At 30.8% G+C, this 13475-nt stretch overlaps 1 protein-coding gene and 1 pseudogene across 1 annotated transcript; both read left to right on the top strand.

Moving 5' to 3' along the window:
* Positions 1–4616: 4616 nt before the first annotated feature.
* LOC107942148 (probable E3 ubiquitin-protein ligase ARI2) lies at positions 4617–8252 on the top strand. The gene is made up of 7 exons (XM_016875788.2): positions 4617–5069; positions 5650–5682; positions 5787–6069; positions 6258–6738; positions 6938–7486; positions 7566–7735; positions 7824–8252. Exons 1-7 carry the CDS (start codon positions 4947–4949, stop codon positions 7958–7960), a joined length of 1776 nt encoding a protein of 591 aa, XP_016731277.2. The 5' UTR covers positions 4617–4946; the 3' UTR covers positions 7961–8252.
* A 1409-nt stretch (positions 8253–9661) lies between these two features.
* Positions 9662–13073, top strand: LOC107942149 (uncharacterized; annotated as a pseudogene).
* The last annotated feature ends 402 nt before the right edge of the window (positions 13074–13475 follow it).

Genomic DNA, 13475 nt, shown 5'->3' on the forward strand with positions numbered 1-13475 from the left:
GGGTAAATTAATCATATGCGTTAGAAGAAATAGCAAATTATTAAAAATTGGTATGGCAAATAGAACAACCCGAAGTAACACATGACATGCCATGTGCCTCTCATAGTAACATATAGAAGCTAGTTTTTAACAATAGAAATGAATGAATTTTTGAATAGAATGACCAATTTGTTATTTGATCTAACGCACAATGACTAATTTACTCTCTTTTTTTGTAGAAAGGGCAAAATGCAATCCAACTAATAGTATAAGGGCCTTCATAATACTTTTACCCTTGTAAAGTAAGAATTTTTAACCACACACCATAGAGTAATTGTAAGAAAGTATAATTACAATGAATTTTAATTCTCTATGGTACTGTTTGGAAAACCATCTAGTAATTATTTGTAATTATACAGATGTGACATATTTGAATAATTATTATAAATAGTAAATTTCACTCAATTAAGTGTAATAAGAGCATTCCAATTTTACTTGAACTTGAAATAATTTAAACAAGTAATCTAACATTAGGTAATTTGATAATCATATGCAAATCACTTGAGCTTAGGTCCGTTTATCTATTCTATTAATAAAATCTCTAATTAAGTGGGTGTCAAGAGTCAACCAGGCTCCAACTCAATTAAGGAAATTACAAAATTGTCGTTTCATATTTAAAATAAGTTATATCATTCGAGAGTATTTTAGTCTTTTTTTTAAAAAATAAAAATGTACATTCGATGAGATTTGAACCCATGTTAATTACATTTGGAAAACATTAAATTTACCATTCAATTAAGGTTTTATTTTGATTTGTTTATACATTTTAATTTTATTATGTATACTTTATTAATTTCAAACCATACATTTCATTATTTATTGTGTGATATTTTTAAACACGAATCTATGTTTCAAATACGTAGTTTTCACATGCGTACATGTGTGATAAAGTTTTTAGTATGAATTATTTCTCTGTTATATAGTTTGTCGGCTTTGTATTATTTTTTTTATATCTCATGTGATATTTTATTGTCCAGAAGTGTAAACGAAATATTGTGTTCATAAGTTATTCGAATTATTTTTGAAAAATAATTTAGTTCAATTTGGTGATTGTCAAGTTTAAGACGGAGTAATTTGAGCCATTGAATCATTCAGTTTCAAGTATTTTATTTCTTGATTGAATAGGTCAAACCTTTTTATAATTAGAATTAAAAATTATTCAATTCGAACTCAAAGTCAAGCAAAAACAATTTAATCTATTTGAATTTTTTCTCAAATCAAGCTTAACTTTTAAAAATAAAACTTGATTGAGTTCAAAATAAGTTTTAATCCTTAAATTTCAAATTAAGCGTAAGCTCAATTTAATTTGATTACCTAATAATTACACACGTTCATTTAATTATTCTATGTTGTTCGAATAAACTTTTTAAAAATTTTTAGGCAACTCTTGTTTATTTAAATCCATTCTTAATTAAATATAAATCTAATTTCCGTAACTATATATATCCTTACATAAAAGTTATCCCAAAACCATAAATCTAATTTTCAAAATTATCTATACATTAACAAATATTAATCTTAAATTAAGAAAATTCATATAAGGAAAAAACGTAGATTCGAATTTTTGAGATAATATTATTGGAAGGGGTAACCCCAAACATACATAATATAAAAAAGATTTTAAAACAAATTTACATTTTTAAAGACTATTTTCTCAAACTAAAGAGAACCTTGAATAAAGAAAACTGAAAGCATAGTGTGAACAAAATAATGTAACGGTTAGGGTTTTTGCTAAGGTAACAGTCAGGTGATAGAAGCAAAACGGTTTTCCTTTAGGGGAGATTTGGATGATGTCAATATTCACACCGCTTACAATTGAAACCTCGCTCACTTTCTTCAACAAACCATTGCAACGCTTCGAGAAAGTTACTTGCCGACTGTTTTCATTTTTGAATTTGTTTATTTGAATTTCACCCCACGATGTTGATGAACCGAGTAACCTGTTTAGGTTGGAAAGTCATCCGACAGTGGCGGAGCCAAGGGGGGCTGGTAGGGACCCTAGCCCTCCCTAAAATGGAAAATTTTCCATTTAAACCATTTATAATTTATCAAATTTTAAATTAGTAATGGTAAAATTGTAGTTTCCCTCCCAAAAAGTAATAAAAATTTGATTGAATCTTTTAACAATTATAAAGATATAAATTATTAAAATGATGAAATTTATATTTTTACTAATGTATAAATATACAATTTAATTATGATCCCCAAAAAATTTTTTTTGGCTCCACCACTGTCATCTGAAAATGGGAGAGTTTGGATAAAAGTTGGAGCCTGAAAAATAGAGTTGGATAAAATTTAGACTTGTTTTTATATGAATTGGGTCTTGGGAAAAACTTTTTTCTTGAGCTTAGTCCGGCCCGGCTTGAATATATTATGTTATAAAAAATATTATATATATATTAATTCACTAACCCAATAATAATTAAATACATTACCCAAAACTTAAAAAAAAAATTACCTAACTAAATAATCCAACTCAAAATATAAAATTTTAAAATTTTATTTAATAAAATATTATTATATTTATTTGTGTTTTTTAATACAATAAAACATTGATTATATATTATGGTAGTGTTTTTTTAGTATAATATTTTTAATAAAATTTTAATGTATTAGAAAACTTTTAATTTAGCATTTTTAGTGAATTTTAGTGTACTATATTTTTTTAAAATTATTTTTAAATAAAAATAATTTAAAAAATCAAATATGAGCAGGTCAAGTTAGGCCTAGATTTATTTTTATTAAATTGGGTCGAGCTTAGGAAAAAAATAAATCTACTTTTCAATTCGAGTCAACCTGAACTCAAAAAATTGATCTGAATAGTTTATAGCCTAACGCGAACCCAACTCAACTCATAAACACGTTACTTCTTTTGGTTTAATTTAAGGGTAAGAAAATTTATTTAAGATTATGCTTTGCCTCTTTTCTTTTTTTTTTAAGTTGAATTTTTAGTGTTAAATAATATTCATAAAATTATTACATTAATATTCTCTTGTAAGGTTAATAATATACATTAACAATGTACTAAATAATCCATTTAATATTTCATTTATAAAAAAAATCAAAATCTATATCACATTACACATTTTATAAATTTGAAATTTAATTATTTTTAAACATGGCACTGATAATTTAAGAGAAAAATTACATAATCCCCAAATTTTTTCCTTAGAAAAAAAATTAATTAATTGCCTACCTATTGCTTATTTAAACCCATGCTTAATTAAGTCCTTGTAAGGATTTTGTGTATTAGGAAATAATTAAAGTTTCCTTGTTTGTTTATTTTAGTAGCTCATAATTATGTATCCTTTGAAACTAGATGGAAATTCTTGATATTTATTAAATTTTATTAGAATAACTTATAAAAATTAAAATAAAATAATGACAATATCTTAATTTACTTGTAAAATGGTAAAAATATTAGGGACGCCTTTATATTAAGAGTTAAATTGTATTTTTTTTCTATTTCTAGTAAAAAATAGATAAATTAATCATATGCATTAGAACAAATAGCAATTTATTAAAAATTGATGATTGTCGAGTTAATTTTGAAAAATAATTTAGTTTAGTTTGATGATTGTCGAGTTTAAGATGGAGTAATTTGAGTCATTGAATCATTCAATTACAAGTATTTAATTGTTTGATTGAATAGTTAAAACCCTTTTATAATTAGTATTAAAAAATTTCAATTCGAACTCAAATTCAAGCAAAAATAATCGAACTTGGTTGTGTTGAAACCAAGTTTTAATCCTCAAATTTCAAGTCAAGCATAAGCTCAATTTAATTTGATTACTTCGTTAATTTTAACTATTATTTTGTTCTTATTGTATTTATTATATTTATTAATTTTATTTTTAAAAAATAATTTTATTATAAATTTTGATCATATATGCTATTTTTGACATAATGTCTAGAACTATCGATAGCCCATTCTAACTCATAAATAAGAGAATAATACGCTTCAGTACACTCGAACACATATCCTCCTGTATTGGCAACAATACCCATGCCAATTGAGATAATATTCAAATCGACTTATCTTGAGATAAGTCGTGGACTTGCCTAAATTATTTTAATTTTTCATTAAAATATATTTCAATTATCAACCAATTAAATCTCAACTTAATTATAATTAGGATCGCAATTCAAATTAAAAAAATGCCTAACAAACTTTTAAAAATTAAACCTTTCCTAATTTTCTTTTACCAAAATTTTTAATTATCTTAATTATTTTTAAGTGTCTAAAAAAATTATATATATTTTTTATTTTTTATATTTACTTTATTATCTATATTTGAGATTCACTATTGTCACTTCTAATATTATATGTTTCTCTTGTACAAGAATCTTCCTTTTCTTTGTATTTTATATGATTCATTTTCGAAATTTATGTTTGTCCATTTTCAACAATGTGTCTTTAAAATTTAAATTTACATTCTCTCTTTAATAGGATAATATGACTTAATATTGTACCCAACAAGCTCACTTCTCCATATTCTTTATTATATATTAAAAAAAATGGAAAAAAGCGAAACGACAGCGTTTTATACTTCCAAAGTGTGCATTTATGCCAAAGCATCTTCTTCACCACCTCAATTTTTTCCTCTCTAGAAAAAAGTCATTAAATTGGTTGTTTTTATTATAAACTTCGTTTTCCAATCCTTTCGCCTCCTTCTCTTACACTCTTTTTTCGATTCAATAGTTAAATTTATAGCTGGAAAAGAGAATCGATTCAAATTTTTCAACAAATTCATGGTTTTTACATAAAATTTCCTTTAAAGTTCTCTCTTTTTCCCCTTTTTACCCCCTTTTCTTTTTCTGTGTTTTGAGATATTATAACAAGAACAATAATAATTTATCATAGTAGAGATAAAATTTGGGTTCGTGTTTGATTGATCGATCTGTCGATGGAGGATTGTGCGAGCAGCGATGAAGATTACTATGATTCTTCCGATCGAGATTCCCTCGACGGTCTCGAGAATGAGGATTCCGATTTACAGTGGGCCCCTTCAAGGGGTCCCACTACCAAGGTCAATTCTTTTTCTTCCATTTCCCCCTTTCTAGTATTTTTTTCGGAATTCAATTTCTTGTTTCAATTGTCATTGATTCATGGATTCTTGGTTTTGGGTCTTTTTTTGGTCTTTCGATTGCGTAAAAGGATGGGTTTTTGGGTGTATTGTGGATTACTTGGAAATGATGTTGAAAGAATCTTTGTTAATTGCTCAATTTATTGGGTTGTGGATTTTGAGAAGATAGGGCAATTTGAAGGAGCTTTTAGAATTTTGATTTTTTTGTGGGGATTTAGTTTTTGCATGCTCATTAGGGAGTTCTTTAATTTTACAGGCAGAGGAGCTGCTGATCGTCGAATTTGATCGATTCTTTTTCCCCCTATATGATGTGTATAACCTCTTGCTTATGTTGTGTGTTTTGTTATACTATATAGCATCATGTATATTGAAAATTAAGCTTTAATCTTGATGGGAAAAACCATAAAGAAGAAAAGGTTACATAATTTTCTATGAAGTCTTATATTCATCTTTGCTTTTGGCTCCTATTTGTGCATGATTCTTAGAATGGACTTGTGTTGTAACCCTTTCTGGTATTATGCAGGTTATTACTAAGGAATCACTTTTAGCTGCTCAGGTAAGAATTTATTCCTTTCCCTTTTCCGGGTTTTCCGTGCTCGTGCGTTTTATTTTATAGGATTTACGGTGACTGAATTGATTGTTTTGGTATTTTTTTGGCAGAGGGAGGATTTACGGAGAGTAATGGAGATGCTATCTCTTAGAGAGTACCATGCTCGGACTCTACTAATTCATTACCGGTGGGATGTTGAGAAATTGCTTGCCGTACTTGTGGAGAAGGGAAAAGCGGACTTGTTCTCTGAAGCAGGTGTTTCTGTTGTTGAGAGTGAGGATACAGTGACACCACTGTCATCTTCATCTACAGCAATGTGTGACATATGCATAGAGGAGTTACCTGGTGCTAAGATGACGAAAATGGACTGCGGCCATGCCTTTTGCAATGACTGTAAGCATCCTCCTCAATCTGCAGCTTCTTCTTGAAGCATGCATTTATATCACGTCCCCACATAACATCAGCATGCGAACAATACTGAGAAACTAGACATCGATAATGTGTGCTTAAAGTAATTGAAGTTGTAACAGCTTGCACATTTGAGTCTATTGAGTTGATTTATTTCTCTTTTCTTTTTCCAGGTTGGACAGAACATTTTGTTGTGAAGATAAATGAGGGTCAAAGTAAGCGCATAAGGTGCATGGCACATAAGTGCAATGCTATTTGTGATGAAGCTGTTGTTAGAAATCTAGTTGGTAAAAGGCATCCTGATCTAGCGGAGAAATTTGATCGTTTTCTTCTCGAGTCATACATTGAAGATAATAGGATGGTTAAATGGTGCCCTAGTACTCCTCATTGTGGAAATGCAATACGTGTTGAGGATGATGAATTTTGTGAGGTAGAGTGTTCTTGTGGTGTACAGTTTTGTTTCAGTTGCTTATCAGAAGCACACTCACCATGTTCATGCATGATGTGGGAACTTTGGATGAAGAAGTGCCGAGATGAATCAGAAACAGTCAATTGGATCACTGTTCATACAAAGCCTTGTCCGAAGTGCCACAAACCTGTGGAGAAGAATGGTGGGTGTAATCTGGTGAGCTGTATCTGCGGACAAGCATTTTGGTAAGGATTTCCTTCTATGTTAATTACAGTTTGCCAAGTTCATAATGTGGTGACAATTAGTTCTCTAGATTTAAGTGTTCCATTCTTTAACAAGAGCATAAGTGACTTTTTTCCTCTTCCCTGTGTTAATTGATTTATAATTATATTATTTGGCTTGTTTACATGATTTATACATTTCTCTCTTTTCCAAATAATGCAGTTGGCTGTGTGGTGGTGCTACTGGACGGGACCATACTTGGTCAAGAATTGCTGGTCACAGCTGTGGTCGCTACATAGAAGATCGTGAGAAAAAGACTGAACGAGCAAAACGAGATCTTTATCGGTATATGCACTATCATAACCGTTATAAAGCTCATACAGATTCCTTTAAGCTTGAGAGTAAACTCAAGGAGACTATACTGGAGAAGGTATCAATTTCGGAAGAAAGGGAATCCAGACTTAGAGATTTCAGCTGGGTAACTAATGGACTCTGTAGACTTTTCAGATCAAGGCGTGTTCTTTCATATTCATACCCATTTGCCTTCTACATGTTTGGAGAAGAACTATTCAAGGATGAGATGACAAATGAGGAAAGGGAAATAAAACAGCATCTATTTGAGGATCAGCAGCAGCAACTTGAGGCAAATGTTGAGAAACTTTCTAAGTTTTTGGAAGAGCCCTTTGATCAATATACTGATGATAAAGTTATGGAGATACGAATGCAAGTAATCAATCTTTCTGTGATCATTGATTCCCTTTGTAAGAAAATGTAAGTACAGTAATTAGTTATTACATATGAACAGTTTATGAGAGTGTTCTAAATTCACTTCCGAGGCTATTGCTTGCAGGTATGAGTGCATTGAGAATGATTTGCTGGGTTCTCTCCAACGAAATACCCATAATATCGCTCCATACAAATCCAAGGGCATTGAGAAAGCATCAGAGCTTGCTGTCTGTTGGAATGGTAAAGCCAGTACTACTACTGGTAAATGCCATCCCTCAGATTGTGGCACTAGCGGTAAGTGCACTTCACTCTTTGGAGATCAGCATATGCACAAACACACACTTGCATGCTTTAAAGATTTTACTAACACATTGAAATTTAGGCAAACGTGACCGATCTTTCAGCTTTGGGACTTCAGACGACAAAGGTTGCCCATCACCAAAGCAACCTAAGAAGGAAAGTTATGGAGGTGGTTTCTTTGATCTCAACTTGCCAGCAGAAGTTCTTGACAGGAATTGATCTCTAAGTAGGCTTTTTTTTCTAGATAAGTACATATGTACATATCTAACTAGAGAGACCCTCATTTTATCTAAAATGGGAGTTGATAATTTATGGATTGAGCAGAGAACCGCTTAAATGCTTTTACTTCCCCTGCTTAGCATCTTTTTTGTCCCCCCCCCCATTTTGTACTTCCTTTCTATTTTAGATAGTCTGGAAGATGAATCATGGATGTCCATAGGTTCTTTTGTCTTTCAGAGGTTGTGTGAACTGAAAATCCATTTAATGTACAGAAGCCTTGGGCTTTTGAATATTTGAGTAATTTTCTCAACCCGAGATTTGAGATGTTCCAAAGTTTCCTCCTTTATTTACCATGCTTATGGAAAGATATTGATAATGTGCATCACCCATATATGATCATATAAAGTAAGTAGAGAAAAACTTGCCATATCTTTGACTATTATGTGAAAGGGATTGTGTCATAGGTAACTGGTTGAATGTCTGATATGCAAAATTTCTATAGCTTTTGAAAGTTCTTTAATGAGGAGGCCCATATAGAGTCAAACAACTCGCATGAAAAAGGTTTATGGATAGGTTGGTTGAAAGAAATAGCATGGAAACATTACTGATTTAAAAATTGTCATGGGTGAAATTCGGGTTTGAGGTTTGAGTTTTACTAGTTGAGTTATCGTGGGTTTTAATCATTTCATGTTCAAGTCATTTCGAATACTACTATTTCCAAGTGTGAATTTGGGTTAATTGAATTGAGTTTATGAATTCTCCTATTTCCAAGTGTGAATTTGGGTTAATTGAACTGAGTTTATGAATTCTCCTATTTCCAAGTGTGAATTTGGGTTAATTGAACTGAGTTTTTTCACATTATAATTAGATAAGATTTGATATAATTTTAATCCCTTTTAAGACATAGGACATCTTCTAATCCCTCATTTTCCTCCATTTTCAGACTTTTGATCTAAAATTTTGCAACTAAATCAAATATGTGGTAATAAACCATTAAAAGTTTTTAATTATCAATTACCCAAGAGTCAATTTTTCCTAATTTTTCTCCATTTGTAGCACTGTATCCGAAGAAAACAAAAGGCAACAAACTTTTCTGACAGAATTGGAAAAAAAATAAAAAGCAAGACCCTTTAATGGATTGAATTCTAATCCCCTCCCCCCCTTCCTCAAAGGGATTAAATTCCCACCAAAGCAGTCATTTCATATAAAAAAACATTGATATAATGTGTTTATTCTTTGACCTTCAACTTTCAGCCCTTTTGAGGTCTAGTTTCCTTTTCCTTTTAAGTGCTGACTCCCTTTTGGTTACTTTAAATGAAATGACAAATCACCCTAATTTCAGTTTTACGAGTAATTTTTATATATTTGGACATATAATCCAAACATATATCATACATTAGTGTCAAGAAATGATTTTGCATGCGTTCATGCACTAATTATTACTTTTTTTTTCTGTCATGAATCCATTAAAAACTCGTATAATTTTTGCATGCACAAAGCATTTTTTGGTGGAGACAAATCAAAGTGGATCCCCCTTAGCTTGAATGGTGTGGCACAACACAACAACAAAACTGGTTCACTTCTTTTAATGCAAATATGAAATAAAGGTGTCACCATTCCAAAAAGCTATCTTCAAAGGTGGTAAAAATGGACACCCCTTTTTAGCCTTTTAGCCACACCTAATTAATGCATATAGCTCTTCTACCTATGTAAACTGCTACTAGTTAAATGTTATGTTTTCCATATATCTTCTTAGGTTAATTTGTTTCTATGAGTAGTCTCATTCCATTAGATTGTTTTCTTGTGTACCTTTCTATAAACAGGTTTATATATATATATGTACACACTATATTCTGTCAATATCTGATGGTGCATTTAATGCTGTTTCGGTGAATTTAAAATTACCATTAATGTTACCATGCTTCACTTGAATATGCAAATGGAGTTCATGGAAGAAGCAACAACACACAAGCGCTCTAGCAGGTATCTTCGATGTTCTTAAAGCCGGATAACTCCATTTTCAGCTTGTAATAATGATTGGTATATATATATATTTGTTGAACCAGTTTCCCATTTCATAACACAATAAAGAGCCATGTTGATGCAAACAAGGATCAAATTTTCAACCCCAAAGTTCAACATTCATTAAAGCAAGAGGTAAAATCTGCCATATATATGTATGTATATATGCAAAGCTCAGTCACAATTTTTTTACTGCAGATTCTACAGCTTGAGGAACAATTGCAGGACCAATTTGTGGTTAGGCATGTATTAGAGAAGGCATTAAGTCCTAGGCCTTTTACCTATGATGTAGCAGTTGATGAGTTTCATTCATGTAAATTCCAGGCTGCTAAAGAACTAATCAAGGATATTGCAGTGGTAGAATTGGAAATAGCTTACTTAGAGAAGTATCTCCTTTCATTGTACCGTAAAATGTTCGATCGGCGATTCTCTTGTTTAAACATCATAGAGGAGAATCCAGAATCAACTTCGGTGGCACATGATATTAAGGAATGCAATAATGATGTTTGGGGTATTGAGACATTGTTAGATTCCGGTATTTATCGGAGTCATTCTTCGCTCTCTCGGCAATCGGCGTATACCATTGCTTCACACAAAACCGGTGTTTCCCATCATATTCCCGAAGCACCGAACCGGCTTTCCGAGGAGATGATCAAGACTGTTTCAAACATATATTTCGAACTTGCAGACCCACCATTGAATAACCATGATTGCTTTTCTTCTCCTATTTCATATCCATCATCAGTTAATGATACATGGAGCACCTCACAATGTTTCCATATTGATAACAACAGGGGACCTTACTGCAAAATGTTTAAGGTTCAAGGGATTTATAGAGACAGCAACAAGTTACAGGACATTGAACATAAGTTGCAATATTACAGGTCACCCTTCTTAACAAATCATATCTTTTTTTGTTTGTTTTTAATTTAATTGAAACATATAATTCATTGTTTTACAGGTCACTTGTTTATCAGCTTGAAGAAATCGATGTTAGAACGATGAAACATGAAGAAAAGCTAGCTTTCTGGATTAATGTACACAATTCTCTGGTGATGCATGTAATGTTTCTCAATCTTCATTACATTTTAATGTTTCAAACAAGACCCTTGTTAAAAAATGGGTTCTGCTTTGTTCATTTACAGGCATATTTGGTGTATGGCATTCCCAAGAACAGTACCAAGAGGTTCTCCTTATTACTCAAGGTGAAAACCGAACTTTTTCTAATTACTTTTAACACAAAAAAGATCGTGTAATGGAATCATGGATGATGATGATGATGATGATGATGAACCAGGCAGCATATAATGTTGGGGGCTACACCATGAGCATAGAAACAATACAGGGTTCTATTCTGGGATGTAAGTTGCAGAGACCAGGACAGGTGAAATCAGTTTCCTTTGAATTTTATCAACCGATTCTTATTTTGATTGGAACTGATACAAGTTTTTTTGACATTTTGATCTGTTTGTAGTGGCTATGATTTTTGTTTGCTTTGAAGACGAAATTTAAAGTTGGTGATCCTCGAAGAAACTATGCAATTGAATCCCCAGAACCTCTTCTTCATTTTGCACTTTGTTTGGGGAGTTCTTCGGATCCTGCGGTATACTCTTTGCTCTGAATTGTGATTTACATTATAATGCTTTCTATGCATGGCAGAAAATTAAGTTTTAGGCATTTTAATTCTGAACCAAAACCGAAAATTCTATCCAATTAACTCGATCAATTAAAAATTCAAACACAGAAAAATAACCTCAATCCAAACCATCAGAACTTAAAATGATGAAAATTCAAAATGATGACAAAAACTCAAGATGAGATGAATTTTAGTATTTAAGCCTAAATAACATTACTTGAAATAACTTGAATTTGAAAATTCAACCAATAAACTTCAACATCCCCAACCTTGAAATAACCTAATAAAGACCCCCAGAATTTTAAAATCATAATTAACCCGACTTAGATTAACCTAATATAAAGCCAACTTGACTCATACTTGGATATCCTAATATCTGCTTAAGCTCGATGGTCCGTCCAAAATTAGAGAGAGATTAGATAGAAATATTAGGTTAGAAAAATGGACTTAGGATGAAAAATTAAACACGTTTAAAATATAGGTCGAGCTAGTGCTCAACCATTCAATGCTTGAGCCTAACTCGACACGTTTTTTAAGTTTGTAATATATTGTATTATATATATAATGTAATTTATAAAACAAAAATTAAATGTATAATAATATATAGTATTATAATGAAAACATTAAAAAATTATTAAGTTGAATATATATAAAATTTTTATAAATGTAAAAACAAATATAAAATTATTGAGTATTAAATTAAAAACAATATAAATATTTTTGAAAAAAATTAAAAAAATTAAAAAAATAGATGTGTAAGTGGATAGATTTAACTAAATTTTAAATTCATATTTCAAGCTCGGTTAAACTTGAGGAAAGATAAAGTACATTAATATAATGGTAAGCTCAATTCAAACCCGGGCCATAAACAACTCTAGTTGTACAATTCTTTTAAATTAATTCTCAAATTTTATCACCATCTAGGTTCGAATATACACACCCAAGGAAGTGTTCCAGGAGCTAGAAGTTGCAAAAGAAGAGTACATACAGGCAAATTTTAGTGTCAACAAAGAAGAAAAAATCGAGTTACCAAAGATTATGGACTATTTTGCAAAAGATTCAGATGTTTGCTTAGCTGGTTTATTGCAGATGCTTCACCAATTTATGCCTCAGCCATTGAAGAAGAACCTTCAGCTATCTTGCAATAGGAAAAATGGGAAATGCATTGAGTGGATCCCTCATAACTTTGCATTTCAATACTTATTTTCAAAAGAATTATCATACTGATTCGGGTCAAGTAGTAAGAAATTCGATATAAATGTTATTTGGAATACAAATTAATCCGATATGAGAAATGAAAACTATAAGCAAATTTACTACTTTTATAAAACGTAATTCGATAGAGTAATTTTTTCTAATTCATTTAATATCAACAATATACAATTTATTAGAACGTGAGACGCTTTTTTTATTTTGGAACTTAAATAATTTTTATGTTTATATAGATACACAGAGTTATTTGTTTTACTCAATAATTTTACGATAAATTATATGGTATTTTTCTTAATTGGGATGTGCATTTTGAAATTTACTTGGTAACACGACTTGATGCTCCTTAAGCAAAGTCTCAAATTCGAGTCCTGTATATAAAAAAATAGTGTTGGGAGAGCTTCGGCTCTAACTCGACCCGTTCATAAGTTGGGTTATCCACTAAAACTCGAAAGCTAACCCAAAATATTAAAAAACTTGACAAGAAGTACAAAGCCTAAAAAATGAGCTTGGATAAAAAAAAAAAAACGAGATCCTTTTAATATATGTCGAACTTGAGCTTCAACATTTAAAACCTAAGCCGAGCTTAGCCTGTTTTAACTTTTGTAATATATGTTTGTTTTATTTTTATATATATTATGTAATTTA

The sequence above is a fragment of the Gossypium hirsutum genome, chromosome A04 (assembly GCF_007990345.1).
Source record: "Gossypium hirsutum isolate 1008001.06 chromosome A04, Gossypium_hirsutum_v2.1, whole genome shotgun sequence".
Lineage (NCBI taxonomy): Eukaryota > Viridiplantae > Streptophyta > Magnoliopsida > Malvales > Malvaceae > Gossypium > Gossypium hirsutum.